General features: G+C 39.2%; 1 protein-coding gene across 1 annotated transcript; it reads left to right on the top strand.

Annotated features, from left to right (window-relative positions):
• Positions 1 to 1542: 1542 nt before the first annotated feature.
• Positions 1543 to 22665, top strand: ERGIC2 (ERGIC and golgi 2). The gene is made up of 14 exons (XM_066550803.1): positions 1543 to 1687; positions 3843 to 3988; positions 6715 to 6823; positions 8247 to 8293; positions 9267 to 9337; positions 9901 to 9941; positions 10656 to 10757; positions 12198 to 12293; positions 13052 to 13107; positions 14067 to 14165; positions 15313 to 15410; positions 18811 to 18973; positions 19834 to 19913; positions 20698 to 22665. The coding sequence occupies exons 2-14, from the start codon at positions 3883 to 3885 to the stop codon at positions 20761 to 20763; spliced, it is 1134 nt and encodes a 377-aa protein (XP_066406900.1). The 5' UTR covers positions 1543 to 1687; positions 3843 to 3882; the 3' UTR covers positions 20764 to 22665.
• Positions 22666 to 23117: the final 452 nt, after the last annotated feature.

Raw genomic sequence — 23117 nt, 5'->3', positions numbered from 1 at the left:
AATAACCAGATCTATCAGTTTCTCCTTCCAAGCCTCAGTGTTGAGAGCATTTCAAGGGATTAGCCAGAAAAATCCCTGGCTGCTGACTGATACCCTAGGACCTAGGCATGTCAGAGTAAGAGCTTTATGTGCCTAAAGCTGCTTGCTCTTTCTGAGATGAAGGAACAAATGTACAATAAACATATTTTTAGCCTGGTTATTTATCTCTTGTAATATCATACTTCCCCCCTCCTTTTTTTCTTTTTGACTGTCTGATCCAGTTGTTATTATAGTTCCTAAAATGATGGAAATAGACTGATCACACTGACATGCTGCTGCATTTTGTTTCCTTTCTTCCTGCCTATCCATAAAAAGCAAAAAATACTCTGAATCTGTTCATACTCCTTTCTTATTTCAGGCTCCTTTTAGTCTCAAATTCTGTAGGTACCCAAAGAGTTGTTTAATTCAAATTGTGTATACTTTGGCATGCTATTGAAACTCCTTTGTCATTGATCTACTTTTTCCTCTAAATCATTAAAAAAAGCTAATCTGAATTACTGCTGCAGAATTCACCACTAGTTGTGTTTCTAGGGTATGGGTTTTATTTGCTTGCCTCATTATCAAAAACACTGGAGTCTTCAGTCTCTTTTTTTGTTTTCAGATATATGAAGATAAATGTCTGATATAAATTATTTTTCTTTAAAACTTTATATTGAGCGATTTTAAAAAAATAATTTTGATATCATCTAAGATCTTATTACTCCCTGGAAGATATTGGGAGAAGCTCCCTTTTTGGCTGTGTCTAGGTTGGGTCAGCTACTTGTGGGCAGGGTGGCAGTAGGATGATGTGACTTGCTAGGATTGTAAGGAAAAATCTGGAGATAAACTAATGCTGCAGACTACGGCATAAAGCTTGTGGAGAGGCAGTGCCTGTTAGTTAAATCCACTAGCACAGGGGAAAGGACTGAGATTTTGGGTATACGTGAGCCCTCTTAATTTTTTCACTTCAAGTCTGAAGACTGGCTTGTGGGCTTAAAATCTTTCCTTCCTCACTGTTATAGGCCACTGTCTTAAAGCCTTTTCCTTCTTAATCCAAGATGCTGCCTCTTTTCAAACACTGCCTGCTTCTATATCCATGGTGGCCAAACCAGTATTAACACTGCAAGCCGCGTGACAGCCCTTAATCAGTTTGATTTGGAAGGCACTTGTCATCCATCGCTTTAAAAGATCACTGAGTACCTCGCACGGTGACAGATTCTCCGGAGCAGTGCTTTGGGGGGGCACTGCCGTGCCCGGGAGCCCACGCGCCTACGGGACCGGCTGCGAGGCTGTGCGGGGAACCCTGCGAGCGGCGTGGGGCCGCACTCCCTGCGGCTCCGGAGGCTCAGCCGCGGCTGCTGCCGGCTCCGCTCCCCGGCAGGGCCCGGCCCCCGCCGTGTCCATGCGCGGCTGCTCCCGCCCGTCCCAGCCCGCCCCGGGCCGCGGCAGCCGGCGCATGCCCGGGGGCCGTGGGCATGCGCGCAGGGGTGGGCGGGGCGCTCCGCCGCTCCCGTCGGCCCGCGGCTCCCGCCGGGCGTCGGCGGCGGAGCGAGCCCGCCCCGGCCGGCGGTGCCATGCTCAGCGGGGCGGGCGCCGGGCAGCGCGTTGCGGCTCGTCTTCCCCGTCTGGCCTCGCCCGCGGCGCTGGGCAGCGGCGGCAGAAGCGAGAGGTAGGGCAGGGCGGGGGCGCGGCCTGTCCCGTCCCGCGGCTGCCCGGTGCGTGGCGGCGGCGGGGAGCGCCCGCGGCCCGCACAGGTGTGTGGGCTCCGAGCTGGCGGCCGGGGCGTCCCTCGGCGCGGGGGGCCGGGCCTGAGCCCCCGGCAGGGGTTCAGTCGTGGGTCCGCTCCGCGGCTGTCGGGACGCGCCGGTAGCGGCTTCGCTGCCAAGTTGTCTGGGGAAGAGAACACTGCCCGAGCCCCTCGGCTGAGACGGAGTTGCCGTGCCTTCGGGCGGGCCTCTCGTCTTGAGTGCCATTTGTGCTGTGCTTTGTCCCTTATTTATCGTGAATAATAATGCTAGTAGTGTTTCTTAACGCAATTGGCTCTTGGATTCACAATGCCTTACTTTCATAGCAATGGACTTCGTATTTTTGTTGTGTCTGTAGTACATGTGTGGAGGTAGATGGGCAGGGGGAAGGCGTCAGGTCTCCATCTGGGTTTGTAGCTGAAAGTGAGTCTGTGTGGAGTTAAAGAAACCAGTGAACAGATTGTATATTTCTAGCTGGATTACAAACATCCATATACTTACTGATGCAGTGTGATTTAGAAAGTTTTTTAGTAAAGTGCTCTCAAATTCCCTGTGTTTATCTTATGCCTCTTTACGGTGTGCTCATACACATGTGATAGCAGGGGAGATATGCAGAAGATGAAAGGGTGCTATGTTGGCTTCCTTGCTATATGTGTAGGATAACAGGAAAGCCCCCACTGGTGTTTCCTCTGTGCTAACTAATGTTATGACTTCAGTTGTGTCCAAGCAGCTGCTTTGCCTTATCTGTGCTTCCTGATTATTCTTTTAATGCTGTATAACTAAAAGCCTGTTCCAGCACTTATCTTCTCTGCCCACTCCAGCTGCGGTTTCTTTGAGTCCTGTGCAACACACACGGTACCATTTTGTTGATCTCTGCAGCCTGACCAAGTGCAGAGGCTGTGTCTGAAGTCAGTTTATGTAACGAGAAAGTTGCAGGCATGATTTTTCTTGTGTGAACTTTCATTTCTAGTAGAGCCTATTGCTTTGTTATTACGTGGTACAAAGCCTACTCAGCACCAGGAAGGGGCAGATCAGAGAATAGATCTTGAGTAATTTCACCAGGACGTGCCAGAGACTTGATGTTCTCTTGAAACAGGGTGGATGAGTTCAGAGATTTTTCTACAAAATGATGATGAGAGCTGTCTCATGTGTTGGCAGTGTAGGTTAGCTTGCCCACCTTAGAGTGTTTAAATAAGGAACAATAAGATGACATATTCCCAGAATGCAGTAAATGCATGGTTTTCATGGCTTCAGAAATTTTCAGATGGTTTTCATAGCTTCAGAAATTCAGGGTGAAGTTCACCAGTTCCCCAGAAGAAAAACAACAGTATCAACTTGTTAAAACTTGCAGTGTATTGGCAAGGACCAGGCTGTGAGCATATCTGCATGATTTGGAAATGGTTTTAGGCAGTATTTCCAGGGCAAGCTGCTTTTCTCAGCATCTTCCTGCTTAACATGACTCCAAGCAGAGATCATATCATTTACAGACATTATTCTGAAGGATGGAGTTAGGATTTGATCCATGACTTGCTTTGGGAAGTATTTTTATAGAGGAGAAAAAGGGTCATTTTATGATCATAATATTCTACACCTGTAAAAATGTGAAATGCACCTTTTTTTCCCCTTTAAGATATAATTTGTGCCCACATTGAATGTAGGAGCCCAGAGCTGTCTGCCATCCTCTGAAGTTTATGCAGCCTATTAGATGTTTCCTCCTAAGTCAGTGACTTCTGAGCACTGTGAGGTCTGTTTAGCAAATTTACTTCAGGACTGAGTTTGATTTTTTTTTTTTTTTAATTTAAAATGTGATATATTCACTACCAATAAGAACTTAATTGAGAAAGAAATTAGTAATAATTAAGTGGTGAATGTGCTGGATGTGGCTGGACTGTAAGCAGCAGTGTCCAGGCCAATCTTAACAGTTTTCTTGAAGTAAGAGTGACCATCCAGTTGTCTAGCATGTATTTCTTGAAAACATATTTCTGGGGTTTGAATGGCGTTATTATTGCTTCATGTTAAAGCCAGTCAGTTTGAGCAATCTTGCTTGAGTCTTTTAATCACAATTTATTCTCACTTTAGAGGGAATATATGAAGGAGGAGGTGGAGGAGTGTGCTGAAGATGAGGCGACTGAATCGGAAGAAGACCTTGAATTTGATGAAAGAATTGGATGCCTTTCCAAAGGTTCCTGAAAGCTATGTGGAGACTTCAGCCAGTGGAGGCACAGGTAGGCCTTGTTGGGATCCTGATATTGATAGAAACTTCAGCATGAGGAAGACGGGCATCTCTGTTCACTTGAAACTAGCCAGAATTGGTTTCTTGAATGCTTTGGTGGACTGACTGAGCTCATCCCTTCAAGTAAAGACATATATCTTATGCAAGCTGATGCATCCATCTGTTCATCTAGTCTCTCTGAAGGGAGATTTTTGTATAAAGCTGGTGAGACTGAACCCAATGTAAAAGTTAGAAATAAAAACTTCTAACCAGTTGCAACTGGATGTGTACTGTGCCAAGGCTGTAATAAAACTTTCTCATTTGTTGTCTCACCAAGCTCTTTTCTTGGTGTCAGGTTTCTGGGTGAGACTGAGTGAGCATGACCTGAAATGATGGTGGGATTCAACACTATGCTTTTGCAAAAGTAGAAAAATACTCTCCAGAGACAGATAACTGCTCTTCATCCTGATGCTCAACTTTTCTAAAGCTTTTCTCTTGTAGGTGTACTAGGTTTTGAGAGTAAGAAAGCCCTTTGAAGAACTAAACACTTGAATCCAGGACTTGTGCTTTCCCTATTAGTCACTTGAACTTCTCTGAAAAAGCTGGAGCTGTAAAAAAGACCTTTCTTTATGTATCTGATCATAAAATTGTGTCTTTAAGTTGAGCTGAGTTAGAGGTAGCCTGATTTGAAAATAGTGACTTCATCTCTTGGACTATTGGAATTATTTGCAGCCAGGGAACTGCTAGCACTTAGAAGTGGAGGACAAAAATCTCTCTTGTGTGTGATCATGCCTGAAACTCAGTTGAATAAAAAGTTGAGGAAGCAATTGCAACCTACAGATAAGCCTTTGAAGTTGTTATGCCTCTTCTAGTGTAGAAGGAAATATCAGAAGGTTCTATATTATTTTGCTGTTTCCTCAAGTGCACTGTTAATAATTAAAGGATTATTGTATATTAAATAATCTCTAAGAAGTATTTAAATAATTCTTTGTTAATGTTCGTTCCACTTCCTGAGGAAACAAGTGTATTGTTTCTATGTTCTAATTTGCATAAAACCACCAAATGCTTCAAGAATCCTTTTTTGTAGTATAGCACCATCCTTCATGAGACCTTTGCTTTGGTGAATGGTGCCTTAAGGATTTCTTAACACCAGAAGTTACTTTAACATTCTTTGGTTTTATCCCAGTTACCTTATAAATGACAATATAGATTGTCTTTTTCTGTGCCATTGTGAAATCTGAATATAGTATTCCTGTTTCATTCAGGATTAAAGTGTCAGGCTTACTTTCTGATGTGATAGGGATCTAAAACATACCAAGACTCATCTCAGACTTTCATGGCCTTCAAACCCATTGCAGAAGAAGTACTGCAGGCTGAGACTCCAGCTCTGGGGCTGGGAGTCCCTTCAGGAAAGAAAATTCTACAAGTCTTTCTTTTCCTGTTCAGATCCACACATACGTTTGCTCAGAATTATCCAGAAAGCAGCTGTGCCTCTCACTGTGTTTGTGTGGCTCTGGATAGCTGATATGGCTCCAGCTCTCCTATTGTTGCACAGCCAGGGTGAGCCTGGCCTACTGGGTCTAGAAAGAAATTGAGCCAGAATAATTAACTGATTAGTGCAGTGGACATGAGGGGTTTCTCACATATGTGTGATTGTTCCATAGTGCCAGCTGAAAGCTAGAGCTGGAAACATTGCTGATCAATGCAACAGCCAGTAGCTTCTGTCCTGATCCCCAAGGACAGTGCCTTTGTTCTCTGCTCCCACCTCTGCCTTGGGGACCACCGTGTAGGGAGTTGAAGCCTGTCAACAATGAGCTTGTTTTTTCTCAAGTTACCCTTCATGGATTCCAGAGAGATATTCCACAGAACATAAATGAAGAAACCTATAGTGCCAATAAGCTGTACAGATTGCTACTATGCTCCATAACTGAAGTGTTTTCAGGCTTATAAAAGCCATGATTTAATAAAAGGGGCACAGCAGGTGCTTCTGTGCATCTATTAACTGTGTTTCCAACTGTGCAGCAGGGTGATCTTTCCCTTGCTCTGTACAACTTTGCAAATGTGATGAGTAGGCTGCCTTGGAGATAAGTGAAGCACATGTACCACTAAAATACACCAATTAGTTTTATCCTAAAAATAATTCCAAGTTCTTCACTTATTGGTGGAATGGATAGCTGCCTGTTGCTTGTTGCCAGAGAGAGACTTGTTTGAAATGTTGGGGTGGGCAGCTATACACAAGTAATATAATGTGTCTTATTTCTGTTGTCTGCTAGCTTATTGAGTCTAAAACCTGATATAAAAAAATTGTTATAAAAACTCAACTTGTAGACAAGTGGAGGCTTGAAGGAATTTCAAGATGCACTACCTTCTTCTTTCCTGTTGGAAGTTAGGATTGAGTTTTCCTAGACCATTCCTGACAGTGATTTGTGTGTGCTTTATATATGGGGGACGATCTAGCCTCTTCTTAGATTTTCCATACATGGATTTCACAGCCTCCTAATCATTCCAGTATTTGACTGTACTTAAAAAGTTCTTTCTTGATGCAAAGGTAGGACTTACTCTTTTCCACTCCTGTCTGAAAACAACTTTCTAAGAGCAGGTTTTGGGTTTTTAAATCAAAGGTACCAGTGTTGTACTGGTAATGCTCAACTTCTGGAATTGTTAAAATTTTGTTCTGCTTATGTTTCTGAATAATATTTCTCACAGTCTGAATTTCTACTTTTATTTTCCGCTGACCAGTTTCTCTGATAGCATTTACAACAATAGCTTTCCTGACTATCATGGAGTTCATGGTGTACCGGGACACATGGATGAAATATGAATATGAAGTAGACAAGGATTTTACTAGGTAACATTATTTGTTATAATTCTTTTTAAAATATTAGTTGCCTGCATTTCAGGAAAGAATAGATTTAAAATGTTAATGTGACTTGAAAGCAATTCATAATTGAAATTGCAAATTAAATACTGCAGGGATTTGATTTTTCATGTGTTGATTGTTTTGGGGCTTTTTCTTCTATGTAATCTATGAATAAGATAAATTGAGATTTCTGCAATGAAGAAGTCAAAATAGTATAGGTTTGTTATTGAAGGAGCTCCCTTGGGAATGACTTGGTAACAAACCTGCCCCCTGTGGCTGGAGGCTTTCTCCAGTTCATGTGGTTAGTACGTTGGTTGCCATTGTACTTCGTGCTGCTGGAGGTGAACCTGAAGCACTCAGAACTTTGACAGGTGTTATCTAGAGGTTGCTACTAATTTTGTCTCCAGATACAGATCCTCTGAAGATGTGTTTGCTCTTGGTTTCACGTGCCTGTCAGGACTTGTTTGCCTTTCTTTCAGAGCTGGTCAGGCACCCAGGAGTCCCTGTGAAGTTAATGCAGATTTTGTGCCCTGAACACCTTTAAATGTTACGTGTCTGTGTCATGGTTTGACACTGGCACCCACAAACTGAACTGACTGAAACTGAACTGAAATAACTTTAAGAGCCATTTGGGAAGTTGCTGTGGTAACAGGCTAAAGATACATCTATTAATTGGATGTCTTGCACATCAGAAATAAGTAATGAAAAACAAAAAAGGAAAATTTTGAAGGAGCTGCATCAAAAACTCCAATGATAGTAAATCCATTCAGACAGCTGGGATTTCACATTTAGGTCTTTGCTAAAGTAGGCTATATCCCAAGTGAAGCCATCACACAGGAAGGGTAGTCTGTCAGTTAAGAGACTGTTACAGGATTTGGGGTATGTCCTGCTACAGATTGCCCAGTTTGATTGTGGGCTAATCACTCAGCCTGTGGTGCTTCACAGTTTGAACCAGTGGAAACTGGTATAATTTTAACTGCTTTTCTCCTCTCTACTGACCCTGTCTGACCCAAGTTGAGCCAGTGTTGAATCCCTTGCTTATGTGATTTGCTTGAGGTCAGCTAAGTCTTGGAGGAAGCTCTCTGAAAACAGAACCCTGTGACTATAGTGAGGGAGTTTATTTCTTATAGTTTAAATTACTTTTGTGAAACTAACATGAAAACCAATAGGAAATGCCCAGAATATTGGAGAATGCTATACACTCAGACTTTTGATGTGATGGAGGTTATCTCTTAAGTTACAAGTGCTTTAATGTGCTCTAAAAATCCATGTTACTTCCCCCAAATTTTAAACAGCCTTATATTAGTATAAATTTTGGTACTTTACTGTATTTCTGCAAGTAGTCTGAGATTTTTTCTTGATACTTGTACTCAGTGTTACTTAATAGATTTTTGCCTTTTTTTCTTTCCAGTAAATTAAGGATCAATATTGATATTACAGTTGCCATGAGGTGTCAATGTAAGTATTCCATCAATGAAAGTTTTTAAACACTTTAAAGCCTCTTCAGAGAGGACACTTGCTCACAACATAGTTATATATTGTTCAGAATATTTTACTCTGAAGTAAAGATCAGAAGTCATTTCTTCTGATCTTAATGGCATGTAGTGATCTTGATGGCATATGACTCATTGAAGGAATTAGTAAGAAATGTAAAGAAGAATATCTGTGCCATCTCATTCTTATCTTGCATAACTTTGTTAGCAGAAACAGGATCTGTTGTTCAATCTCTCATTAGCTGAAATATTCTAAAAGCTCATTGTGAGACACAAATCAGCAGGAAGAATTTATAACAATTTCTATTTATTTATGAACTTGGGATATATTAAGCTGGTCTGCTGTTTAACAGCACTGAAACCATCACGTAATTTCATCCTGCTTGTGAACATAAGAGGGATGCCTTCCTTATTAAAGGCAATAGCCAGTATTATTTTCACATCATTTAGGTAATGAACTGTAATTGTGTTCAGTCTTGCTTGTCCTGGACTGAGAGAAGAGAGAATGCTAATTCTACCAGGAATGCAAGCAAATTTTCAGGATGCACTTTTGTTGCCTATCTTAAACCTTGCATTAATTGTATGTCAGTGTTTTTTTTGTTATTTTTTACAAATAAACTCTTATCCTCTGATTTGACTAGTCTTGGTTTCTGTTCAGTGCTTGTAAAACAGGAGAATATTTATGCATAGCAGATCCTAGAAAGCTTGTATGTGTGGTTCATACAACTTCTCTGTAGGTGTTAAATCAGTGAGAAAATACTGCAGATCTGAAGAATTTTTGGTCAATGTCCATCAGCTGATGCTGAAGGCTAAATAGGTTGAAGGAACAATAACATATGCTGAAGTTTATCACTGTGAAACTTCATTTCAACTTGAATTTTTTTTCTTTGTCCTTGATTGTCTGTGTGACTTAATATTTCTCTCCCTGTTTAAAATAGATGTGGGGGCTGATGTTCTGGATCTAGCAGAAACAATGGTTGCCTCTGCAGATGGGTTAATCTATGAACCAGTAAGTTGATTCTGACCTTTTTATTTAAAAATTTAATTCCTCTTGGTGCAAAGCACTACTAGGCTGGTTTGCTTGCTTGTGGTTTTTTTTCTCCACCAACCTCTTAGAGGAACATTCTGTAGTTGATCTCTGTTTGCCTAGCTTCTGGGTACATTTGAGCATTCATTGCAATTGAATTTACTGAGTACATTTGTGTTAACCAATATTTGGGTTTGAACTTGGTGAACAGGTGTTACTAGTGATCCTGTAATGCTGAGGAAGCATAGCAGGTCTGGTGACCTGTCTCTAATGCTTCATGTGGCATGAGCCTAGAAATATGCAATCTGCACCTCAACCCCTGTCTTTCAAAGATTGCTCCTTTGCAGCTCTTGGTAGGAAGGGACAGAACCTTTTATACTTGAGCACAAAATGTATTATTTAAACTGCAAAGTCCTTTCATAAACTATTCTATAGTACCAAGTGTGAAATTGATTATAGCTCTATACCCACACCCTAATTCTCTTCTGGGATCGTGGAAGGGATGCATTCTGTGTGTTTTATTAGATGTGTTATTTTTGTTTCAGGTACCATTTGAGCTCACCCCACAACAAAAAGAATTGCAAAGGTAAAGCACTGAGAGGCATGTTTATGGTTTGTATTATTTGTACTGGAAGTGACTTTGAAGTACACCAGAGGTACATGACACAGCTGTATCCTGAGTCTAATACCTCCTGCTTGTAATTTAAGAATGCAAACCTGCAGAAAGATACTAAGTTACTTTGCTTTGCTCATCATTTAAGATCTCTGTTACGGAAAAAGAAAATTGCCTTAGGACTTAACTGTTCAATGGGGTCGTGTAGCTGCAAGCCAAGATGAATGGACTTGCTCAGCTTCTGTTTCCAAATGAATGCTTGATAGCACAAGTTAAAATCACAGAATCAAATGTGTAAAATGTATCTAAATGTCAAAGCTGAACCGTTGTAACAAATTGGCACATTCTTGTGAAAACAAGTTAATTATTTCCCATAATGAATTGACACAGTGTTTATCACTTTAATATCTTGGTGTTGTGTGTGCCCACTATAGTGGTAATCTTGTAATAGTACTGAAGCTTGTTTGGGGGTCTGGCTAGTTTTACTATTTTGGTAACACATTGCTGTGAACACCTGAGCTTTAAGTTCTGTATAAAATACTGTTCCCAAAGTTTAATGTAATGCTTTATTACTGTAGTCAACTTTGCTGAGTTCCTGATTTGCAACCTGCAATTGAAACCAATGATGAATTGTTAAGCTAGATTTTGTTTTATTGTTGCATGCTTTTACACTTGTCTGATCTTTAGGATGCTGCAACTAATTCAGAGTAGGCTGCAGGAAGAACACTCTCTTCAAGATGTGATATTCAAAAGTGCATTTAAAAGTGCATCTACGGCACTGCCACCACGGTAAGTAAAACTGGGGTTTTGTGAAATTATTGCCCTTTCCTCCAACCCTGTGAATTAGAGTTAACATTTTATTGTGGTTATGATTCCACCCTACCCCCAGAAGACAAGGTTGTAAGAAAAGATCTTGCTGCTTTTTAATGAATTTTTAAATAGTGTACTTGATACTTGCTGTGGAGAGCTGTTGTTTTATGAAAACCTCTGGGGTTTCCAGACTGGAGAAGGTTTCCAGGCTTTGTGTGTGTGCTTACACTACAGATACATGACTAAAGATGTGCACACACCTTTTTATTCCATGTGGTTTGATGCCTCCTTCTTAATGGGAATTAGTAATGCCACAGCAATACTAAACAAGAGTCTTTTTTAAAAACTACCTTTCTATCCACAGCTTTTAAAAGTATGCTGCTATTACCTGTGTCATAATGCTTCATAATTTTAAAAGAATCAGCCTTTGAATACACATGTATTTTGTTAGTTAATTCCTGTATCTAAGATAAGACTTTTAAGATTGTGTGGAGAAAGCTTGCTGTTTACATTTAATTCTAGCTACTTGGAAATGTTAAGAGATTAGTGCACAGAATGTTTGGTCTGCTGAATCTAGATGCTATGTGATTTTATTTTACCCCCCAAGGGAAAAACACTTTCTACATGAAAGCTGAAATTCTCTGCTTAAAACAGCACTAAACAAAAAGATACTGAATAAAACTAAGCAAACACCAAAACTGCCATACACACTTCCTGTGTTGGAATCTCCCTTCTGAGGATCAAATGTATTCCTCCTTCCGAAGGCAAGCCTGAGGATGGCTCAAAAAATCTTTTTTTTATCGTTTGCTTGATGTCCTCAGATTAATTAAATCATTCTGTGCCCCTGTGTTGCTTGCTAGAGCAGTATTTGAAATGATATTTATGCTTGAGATATGTTTAAAAAAGTTGGTTTTCATCTCCTTCTAAAGAGCAGATTTGGAGATAGATTTTGTGTTGTGGACATCACAACATGAGTAAGGAGTGGAAGCTTTTGTAAAGAATAAAGTTGAAAGCTCTTCTTGCTGCAGTGCTGTTCATGTGACCAAAATGTATTTAGTTCTGTTCATTGTACCATTAAAATTTTCTCGAGGAGCCATTTTTGGTAGAAGTGGGAAAATATAAATCCCTGGATTGGTCTAATGTTCTCTGTTTGCATGTTCAGATATCATAAGCCAGCCTTGTAGGCCAGATCTCCAAGTACAAGTATGAATGAAAGCTCATTGGTTTCATCAAACTGACCTTTACTAGTTTCCCTCCCTTCCACCATCTCTGCTATAATTCCAGGAGAATGCAATAAGGACAGGTAGATGATGATGCTGTGTCTTTATCCTAGGAAAAAGAGATCTAACTGTACTGCTGTTATTTCTGCAAGACAGTGGATATCCTCAAGTACTTTCAATGTTGTTTTTATTTAAACAGGGAAGATAATTCATTACAGTCTCCAGATGCATGCAGAATTCATGGTCATCTCTATGTCAATAAAGTGGCAGGGAACTTTCACATAACTGTGGGCAAGTATGTTCTGTCCAATTCCTGAAATTAAAAAAATCCCTTAACTGCTACATTCTATATAGTGCATGTCTGTATATGTGTGTATGTGCTTTTATGCTTCAGTTAATGACTGGGTTTTATTGACCTTTCTGGACTCATGCTTAGTATTTTTTTCTGTGTAATACCTATTCTTGCACTGTTAATTTTCTTCATAAAGTGCCAAAACTGTGCAGTACAGTGCATTGCTGCATGTAATGTAGTCATTATGAATTTCAGTGTTTTATAAGATGGAAACTCTTGAAATGCTTTGTCAGAGAGCAAATACAGAGTGCAGTTAACTTGCTTACTATAGAACAAATATGGTCAAACTTTTCTTAGTCACTGGAGCAGTTCTGCAGCTTTTCATATCATAGGACTTGGTGACTCTTCCAGAAGTTTAGTGACTTGATGAGTTCTTGATATTTCTAAAAATGCAAGACACTAGTTTTGTGTAAGAGGGTTTTTGTGAGTCCAGGATTCCTGACCTTATTGTTCAGTCTGTCTGTAATTGACAGTAATAAAAATGTTATATTTAGGTTGTTTTATATAGATATACACAATAGATATCAGTCTTTAAAACATACATATATGTATATGTTAAATATATTTAAGCATATATATGTTATGTTATACATATGAGGATATGTACATATTTTATAAAGTATTTATTGAAATAGAGGAGGAAAGGTAATTTTTCTACATAGTCCTCTGTGGATTCATAAAACATCTGTTGCTTTCTTCAGGGCAATACCACACCCCCGAGGCCATGCACACTTGGCAGCCCTTGTAAGCCATGAGTGTAAGTTCCTTCTGTCATCTCCATACCAACATGATTCATTTCAGTCAGAGTGCTGTCTCTTAGTTCATGTTAGGTTGCTGATTTAAAGATGTTCTAGCTGTGCAGTTGCATTGCAAAAACGAAGTAAGAATATGCTTTGCAATGATCTGACTCCATAACAATTCTCTTCCATTCATTTAACATTATTAAGATTATCTTTAGGTTGCTTCTATAGTAATGATAACACTGGAATCTCAGATATACTTTGGTGTAACATAGATACCATATGAAATTCCTGTATTTCAGTCCAAACTACCTCTTTCCTCAAATACCTTCTTAAAAGGTTAAAAATTTCTAACTTTTTTTCCTTAGAAACTTAATTTTTGGATTGTGAGTCTAGATATTAAATGTGTTTTGCTGCCTTACCTAATGTGAAGCAAAGGTGACTTACTGTGAAAAGTTAACTTGATCAAACCAGTTACAGTTGGTTAAGCCTCTAAATGTCTGCCCATGAATTTATGTTAACACAACTTTAATAATTTTATATATCTTAAGTACCTGCCATATAGGCAGTGTAGTGACTTGGTAGCTGCCTTATACTTCCTCTGTACATTTGATTTGCTAAACTTTCATCTTTTTAAATGCAATTGCTTACAAGAACATGAACTGTAGAATAATAGAAGTATTTGGACAACTAGAAATTCTCTGTTATAAAATTATAATTCTGTTCAGCTCCACCATTGATTCAAATATAGTTACAATTTGGTTTAGAAGCTATTTTCTAGAAAAATTTAACTTTTTAATTAAATATTTTGGATTTGAGTTTTCTTTGAATTGTGGGTAGATCCAATGATGTATACAGTGGTTTTTAGTAAATGCATTAATTAGAATATTTCAGTGTTGGAAATGGGTGCATCTTTTTCTCTGAGTACAGAATCTCATAGTTTAAAAATGCTTCATTTCTCTATATTGTCTTTCAGCCTATAACTTCTCTCATAGAATAGATCATTTGTCATTTGGAGAGCTTATTCCAGGAATTATTAATCCCTTGGATGGAACAGAAAAAATTGCATCAGATCGTAAGTGTTGTGTGTTTAAAAACATTGTTTTGTTGAATTTCCCAATAGTTACATTTAAAGTATTATCATTTCTCATAAATGTTGTGATTGCCAAGCAGTGTGTCAGGCTAAATTTGGTAGTGAGCTGTTCAGTTACCTACATGACATCTTAAATGTCATTACTTTCTAATACCTGAACTGCTGTTCTGTGCTGTTTCCTTGGAGGTGATTTGTGTTTTTTTCCAGGTTTGTTATGTTGAAGTTACACTGTGTCTGGCCATATTGCAGCAGTATGTTACAGTGGAGAATCACAGATCTGATTATTGTCATGATGGGGAGAAAATAAGCCTGATTTGGTTCAAAAAAATAGCACCAGAGCCTTGGATTCCATTCCACTATTTGGTTTGTCCCTTCCAAAGCGTATTTCGTGATGAAACAGGATGGGTTTTTGTAGCAAACCCTTTGTTTCCTCATGTATAAATGAAGAAGAGAAGTAACCTGCCTCATCCCAGCACTGGCATTCCCTGTGAGGGTGAAGCCCAGAACCTTCTACAGCCACTGTTGTCTCAAAGCCAGTCTGTTCCTTGGCTCTTACAGCCAGAATGGTTCAGTGGAGTTGAAATAAATTGCTTCAGTTTGTTGGTGTTAGTTCCCTTAGGGAATTGCAGAAAGACCAAATGCATGAGCATGCTGATGACTCTAGAAGAATTCTCTGTAAGTGTAATGGAGAGAAAATGTGTAACCAGTTTAGAAGGGCTTCCAGCACTGTAGATGCAATTCAGTGGCCAAAATCTATTCAGACCACTTTGAGATTTGTATATATCACGAAACATGTGACAGCGTGAAACTTGTTCTAGAGCCCTGGAAAACACTACCTGTGTGCTTCATTTGAAGCTTTGAGTTCATTTGAGCCTGACCTTAGTGAGTCTTTTCATTACATGGAAAAAATGTAAATTTCTGAGTATAAATGGGACATATGTCTTTTCCATAGAAACTAACTTTGTGCAGATGGTGCTGAAGCAGTTTTGGCAGTGCTGGCATTCCTTGAAGAATGTCCCTAGTGCAAATGGCTTAGCTGATTTATTATTTCTTTGATTTATTTGTGAATATCTCAGATGGCCTTTGACTCTCTTCCTGATTCAACAGTCTAAGTTTTTTTTTCTTCTAGACAATCAGATGTTCCAATATTTTATCACAGTTGTGCCAACCAAACTCCATACATACAAAATTTCAGCAGAAACTCATCAATTTTCAGTGACAGAAAGGGTAAGTAGAAGAAAGGAAAAAAAAACAGAGATAAAAATATCTAAAAGTGATTGTTCATAACGACAGTTCAAATGTGAAAATAGTACCATGGTTTTGAAAAGTACTCTAGCATGAAGAGACTGTAGAACATCCTAATACACTAGATTTATCTGTAAATCATACAGCAGTGATGGTAAAAAAAAAAAATATATATATGCTTGGTGACGCAAGCAAACTTAACTTCTTCTATTAATGTTTTGCATCTATAGATCTGGAGTCTGATAGTAGAATTAATGATAGATAGTAATTTCACTTCAGTGGAATAGTGGTGGTGGTGAAATCCTCCAAATTTTACGTCTGTAACCTAGTGTGTAGCTTTACAAATATTTAATTTACTTTTAGCTTTTTATCTGTGTGAGAAGCCAACAAACATGCAGCTTGCTTGAATATCCTGAACTTGGTTGTGGAGCATAAGAAACAGAAACAGGTAGTTTGTATGAAAAACTGATCACACAGTAAGTGTCTCAGCTGTCATGTTTAACCTTTGTTGAACCACCAAATTTAATTACTCTCAGGACTGGAGAGCTTCTACTTCTGGGTTTTGAGAGGCTTTTCATTCTGAATCCATAACAAGGGTAGTTAATGCAGCATGATATATATCATAAAGTACTAATTTAAAGACTGCTGTGAATAGGAAAAAAGCCTTGTGTGTAGTGGCTAGATAGAATATGTTCAGATGTTCACATAGAGTTCAGATAATGAACTCTGTTTCATCTTTTATTCAAAAGCCAAAGAAAAAAATCTTTGTGAAAAGTTTAATTAAAAATGACAGATAAAGTGAGAGGTGAGAAGAGAGCCTTGGGTTGTAAGAAAATGTGGGTATTAGCAGGATGGAAATTCACTGTATTAGCCTGTGATGTTCTCCAAGGGAGAATAATTTTTTATTTCCTCAAAATTCCATGTTGTGCTGAAAAATACTGAGGTAGAGGAAGTAGGATAGAGAGGCAATGTCTTGATGTTCAACTTCAGACATGCAGGCCACCGAAGGGAAGGGTTTGCTCCAGAACTCATGAAAGCTGGGCTAAGGAGAGAATGAGGAGGAATTTCATCATGCAGTATACTCCCACCTCCTGCTTGTTTAGCAATCTGCTTTGTGTTTTCTCTGCACAATCTGCAACAACTAAGGCATCCCTTAGACTTCTGTAAGCTAGTCAACAGCTTGTCTTATTGTTCCTTTTTTTTTCATCCTGTATTCAGATTTTTTCTCTTCCTGTGTAACAGTGGTTCTTTCAATTAACTGTCCAGTCTAAGTTAGCTCTTCAGATTTTAATGGGGATGTATTTTTATAAAAATTGCTACAACCACACATTATTTTGGAGAAGATCCTGTAAATAATAGAGATAAAGTGTCCATTATGTACTTGTTTGCTCTTGCTGCCTCAGTAGGCAACCCTGTTGCTTCCAAAGCTTATTTGTGTTTACTCTTAGGGAACCAGATACTTTTATTAAATGAGCTGAGAAAGGTTGCTAAGAAGAAAGGTTACTAAGAAAGGTTACAATTCACTGAACACCTTAGTGCACTTATTTTGAAAGAGTAGGCACATAAGCAGACATGGAAAAAGGTTGTCAGACAGCCATGGCTCAAACTGAAATGCAGTGAGGTTTAATTGTCAGTGTTGGGCACATGGGGAAGCAGAGTTTGAGAGGTGTGGGCTCAATCTTCTCTACTATTCTTGATGGTTGAGATACTGTAGTTATTTATGTTAAAAAGATTTAATTCTAGCAAGGCTTCACTGAGCTATCTGATGCAAGGTTAGTAATTTTTAGCAGATTTTAGCAAGACTTTTAGAAGTTAAATCTTCTGCAGCAGTAGAAGCTGGAAGCAGATCAAAATGGTTTGTAGAAAAAGAATTCTGTTTCTTTTAAGGGTGGAGTTTTGTATGTTCTATTTAACTTCATATTTTTTCCACTATTTGACCTCAAAAGACCAATAAGGCTTAGGGAAATAACAGAGGAAAAACAAACAAAAGTACAATTTTGTACTTTGCCAGTGGCAAGGTTCTGTTTACCTACCTTTAGTCTTCTCTTCCTTTTTAGTATGACTGATCATCCATCTCCAAAAGCTGACAGTTGTCTTTCTTTGAAACATGGAAAGCATTTCCTACTAGTTAAACATTGCAAAGTTTTTGAGACCTGTTATCATTACTGATACATTATTTTGGCATCCTTTTAATTTTGGTGTGGTAGCATAAAAAGCAGTATGGTTTTTGACAGTGTTAGCTAACTGAAGAAGTTGCTTAACCTGCATTTTCCAAAGCGGTATTCTGCTTTTTATTTTGTACCATATTCTGTGTGTTTTTTGAACACAAACTGTTAAATATACAGAGAAATGGAGCTGTGATATATTGCTTTTCTGTTCAGTCCTGTTTATCTTGTCTTTTTGGTTTTTACTTGCTTAGGCATGGCTGAGTTTGTCTTCAGTCTGTTATATTCTTTTCTGCTGTCCTTATGTATTTTCAGCCAGACTTACCTGGCAGTGCATTTATCAGCACCTTTCACTAACAACAAAATGACAGCAGACTTTTGAAAGAAGCTTGTGTTGATGTGTGTTCTGTCCTGAAACCTTTTTAAAAAAGCTGCCACACTCTCCTCCTTGGTGTCTTTTGGTTGGAGAATATGGCAAATGAAAATAAACTAGAAATTTCTCAGATTAGGACTGAGGTGCCAGGTAGTCATAGTGAGTTTGGGGTGTTTATTTATTTACTGGGGGGTATTTCTTGCTGTGTGACTGTTGTCTGATATGATGTAACTGACAAAATGTTTGAAAGGAGGCTTTTGCCAAGTAAGATTGGACCAGGTGTTCCTCAAGGTGCCTTCCAACCTGGTATTCTATGATTTATATAAATCCTCTGGGGACTCTGCCATTGCTAAGGCCGTTGAACAAAGTAAATCTCATTAAGGTCTCACACTGAGTTAAGTGATTCATAGTGGCTGATTAAGTAGGAAGAGCTGTGGCAAGTGTTACACCAGTGCGCTCCCCTGAGTTCACAGGCTAGGCCAAGACTGTGCCATTATCCTCATAGGTACCAACACCAATCCACTTATAAAAATTCTGTTTAAAGGACCACATGAGTAAGTCTTGAGAGAATAGTACCAAAGCACAATAGTGAATATTGATATGAAGGACAGCAGTCCAGGGACCAATAAAGCAAATTTTCAGTTCATGGTGTTTGATTTTTAGAAGGTACTGATCAAAGTGGCCTTGATACTCCCCAATCTTCTGTTCATTCCTAATATAAATTAGGATTATTTAGGATTATTATTTAGGATTAAATAACTCACTGTCATCCCATCTTGTAACACTGATTTTCTTGTGACTAATAACAAGTGTGACTAACATGTGTTTCTGTCTTTTCTTTCAGGAAAGAGTAATTAACCATGCAGCTGGCAGCCATGGGGTGTCAGGAATATTCATGAAATACGACATCAGTTCACTTATGGTGACAGTGACAGAAGAACATATGCCTTTTTGGCAGTTCTTAGTGAGGCTCTGTGGCATTATTGGTGGAATTTTTTCAACTACAGGTGATTATCAGTGCCTTCCTTCTTAAGTTCTATAGTTTTGGGGTTTTTTAATCATGGTGATTGCTATGAATGAGTTACAGGGAGTCCTGTTAATAGGTTTAAGACAAAGTGCTCATTTGTGTGCACTGAAATGTGCCATGAATGCTACTCAGTTTTAGTGTCCCAATATGGCATTTCTGGTGTTCTGAGGGCCTGTTGTTTTCTTTTTGGTAACTACAGCAAAGTTAATTTACTTCTGGAAGAGCAAGGCTATATCTGTCTGTAGATATATAGATAGATATCTATATGTGTATACACACACACACACAGTTATTCTGTGTATTTCCTATTGTTGGGATCTAGTAATTAAATCAGTGACAAACGTTGAGATAAAATTTCCATCTAAAGTAATTGGGAAGATTTTCCTTGTCAGTGCACAGCTGGATTTGCTTCATCAAAGAAAGAAAACTAAGTTGGAAAGGCACAATTCACTGACATAATAAGGGAGTCAAGACATAATAGGGAGTCTGGATTATGAGTTATTTCTTTCCTTGGCTCTCATTGGAAGAGAGCTCAGTAAAGAGGCTCCAAACTAAGAGCTGCTTTTCAAAGTAGATATTTCTGTCCCACACAATGTATTTTCACCCATGAAAGCTGGCAGAGGGAATTACATTTACTTGATAGCTTTGCTTTCTCGATACATTTCAGAATGTTAGAATTCTCCCCTGCCTTGATATATCTGTTCTTCATGTTAATTTCTCAGTGTTTTATGTATGGGTTTACTGCACTGTGTCCTGTCTACGTACATAGCTTTGTTGCAATGCTTCCATAAATAACACATTTTTACTACTTACTTGTTTAAATTTTGTTTGATGTTGTAGGAATTTTACATGGCTTTGGAAGATTTGTAGCAGAAATTATTTTTTGCCGTTTCAGACTGGGCTCTTACAGATCCACATCGGTAAGGAAAACTTCCTCTAAGTATTTCTATAAGTGATACAGCTGAGGATGGATGATAAGGACAGCTCTGGGCCTTGGCCCCAGTAGAATTTAAGATATTTGCCACAGACCCTCCCCTTGACATTCATATTAGCAGAGATTCAACAGCTTTTAAAAATACCTAGAAAACTTTAAATGTAAGGAAGTAGAGCTCTCTAACAAACTGAATTAATGCAGCTAAGTCTCTTAGATGTCTTACATTCCCTTCATTGTCCTTACTATATTATTTTTATTTTCATATTGCTCCAAAAATTACATGTTTCCCAGGTCTGGTCAGTTTCCCTGTCCTGGTTTTGGTTTCACATCTCCTTTTGTTTGGTCTGCACACTGAAGAAGAGGCACTGTGTGCTGGAGGAGTTCAGTGCTGCTCATTATTGCTCTGCAGGCTACTGCCAAGCAGCATGAAAGAGCTGAGCCTTCACCTTTCCCTTCTTTAGGCAATAAAGAGAGTTGCTTCTCTAGCAACTACTTGATTTTACATTACTTTTATTTTTCCCATTTATGCCTGTAGATACCTTTGAGACCTCTGCCTTTCTCTCAAATTTGGTTGAAGTTTGCCAGCTGGGAAGGTTATGTGAGTGGGGAGGAAAGAAGGCAACCAAATTTTTATAATATTTCTATGAGAGGCTGGCTAAAAGGCATCCAGGAAATGTGCAAGGATAAAGAAATGCATGCTTTTGAGGAAGGAGGGTGGAGATTCTGTTTCTGGTCAAGCCATTAATAACACCTTGTTTTTCTTTCACCAGGTTCCCCTTCCTGATGGCCACACAAGCAACCACTTACCTCTAATTACAGACAATAATACACATTAGCCTCCTGAGAATTTTTTTCTTCCTGCCTGATACAGACTTTTTTATAATAAAGAAAACATTGTGCAATATCCTGAGACAGTGCTGATGGGCAGCAAAAATTGGAGCCTTTACAAAAAAAAAACCTCCAACAAAACAATTTGTTTATTTTTTGTCTTTGAGTGCACTTGGAGACATAGGAAATTGTGAGACCAGTGAGGTGGATGATCTTCTGGAGAGTGAAGGAGTATTGCTGCTGATACAGTATTCGTGGTCAAGCTAAATGTCTTTGTGGTGGCTGCCTTTGACCACTGAAGCATCTTAGTGATGCCTGGAAAGGCTGCAGGCCCCAAGGAAAAAAGAGTACAAGTGGGAAGGGCTGGCAGCAGCCACAGAGGGACAGTAACAGAGCTGGAGTTTCTCTTAATTGTGCAAATGGGGGATTGGCTTTTCTTGTTTTTTTATAATGCTGGGGCTGAGGGCTAAGATGTCTTTCATACAGCTGGGGAGCGATCCTAGAAAATCCTGAAGAAGATGGGAACAAGAGAGTAAGGTGGAGCCCAAGCTGTGATGCTGGTCACAACCACTGCCCTTGTACAGCCCCACCATTCCTTAGTGGAAGAGACGTGGAGCAGAGGAGTTCCTCTGTGCTTCCACACGGCCACTGTGCCAGCAGTGAGAGTTTCACTTCTGGCATTGGTGCAGAAGCACCCAAGGACTCCAAGAATGTGCTCCAGCCTGGACAGCTTTTGGACTGGGAATAAGAAGCCCTTTGAGTGTAAGGCATTTGACTGTGGTCTTGATAGAAGGCAAGACTCCCTAGTAAAAAAGTCAGGAAACCTTTGTATGCCTCTTTCTTGGTAAAGAAATTGCTCTGATGGAATCCTTGTTGTAGCTGTGCTGCTCATGTGGGAACCATGGGAGCATCCACATCCTGGAAATGGAGAGGAGAAGGGAGAAGGGGGCAAGGAGCTGCCAGTTCAGGCTGGCTGGGAGGTCTGCTAGGCCGGGCACAGGGTGTGGAGCTGGTAGTAGGTGACTTCAGGGAATCTGAATCATATTGCTGCAGACAGGTGATGAGACAGGATCTGCAGAACTAATCCTTGCTGTTCATTAAGGTTTTTGTAAATTAAATGAAGAGAGCAATATTGTATTGTAAATAGGCTACTGAGAAAGAATGTTATTAATGCAAATGGTGCTTTGAGAAATGGAACATCATGTTACTGCTGAACTACTGGTGTACACCTGTGGTTGAACAGTTACTCCACCAATGTAAAAAATTATTAATATGATTCCTTCTCAGTAAAACTGATTTAATAATATGTTAGAAGATGATGCTGATCCTGGCCTTACTCACCATGGAATTAATATTTTAATTAAGAGGACTAATTACAGAAAAATAAAAATCTCTGTGGAATTGTCAGATTTGGCTGACTTTCATTAATGTACTTTCTAGGGCACTTGGACTTTGTTGATGAGCATAGTGTTAATAACATAGCTGATTTGCTATGCAAAGTGAAGGGCTTTTTAAAAAGAAATAGTAAATAAAATGTGGGGAAAGAAGGAAAAACTTTTGTTGAATTTGGTTATTGAGAAAAAAAGTTCAAGGAAGCTGGGTCCATGGGGATGACAGCCAGGTTTGAGGTTTTCTCTTTTGTGCTTTGTTTTTTTTAATATTGATTAATCAAACTCAAGCAGCTGGAGAAACTCTTTGGTTCCCATTTCTCTTTGGGATTTCCTTCTGAGGTTCCTTTCCTACTTCTGCTGAGATGGTTCTGCTTTGGGCTTTTCCTAACACTTGTTTCTTATCTGCCTGGAACAGACTGTACTGGTGGGAGAGACTGATCTCAGTTGACTTTCTGTAGCAGAACTTTAAATGTTTTCTATTCTCACATAAAAGAGCCAAGCAGCTTTGTGTGTCTTAAATCCTTGTGTGGCATATTCATGTTGTTTTATCTAAAAAAAGCTTGTGTGAGGGCTGGTTGCTAATGGAAGAAAATTTATGATCAGATGTGAGGTGATGAGATCAGTTTGACCCTGTGCTGTTTGCTTTCTCTCCACAGTGAGTTTGGTAGTTGGAGCAGTACTGCTGACCTTGGTACCATGTGTTGCCAGCACCTTAACCATCATGTGCAAGGAATTCCTAGAGAAAATTATTGTCTATTGCAGGGACTTTCTTTTGGGTAACATTTATTTGCATTATGCAAAAGTGAGTGTAGGATGAAAAAATGGGAGGAATGGGTATCCCAAGGGAAACTGAAGCCCAGAAGTTAATGTGATGTGTATTTTCTGAAAGGGGGATAATAGATGAAAATGCTTTTTTTGGGGTTAGGAAAGATGGTCAAAATTATGTATTTTTATCCTTTGCTCTTACACGA

This window comes from Molothrus aeneus, chromosome 5 (assembly GCF_037042795.1).
Source record: "Molothrus aeneus isolate 106 chromosome 5, BPBGC_Maene_1.0, whole genome shotgun sequence".
Classification (NCBI taxonomy): Eukaryota; Metazoa; Chordata; class Aves; order Passeriformes; family Icteridae; genus Molothrus; species Molothrus aeneus.
The sequence above is the reverse complement of the archived record's forward strand: the minus strand, read 5'-3'. Positions and strand labels throughout refer to the sequence as shown.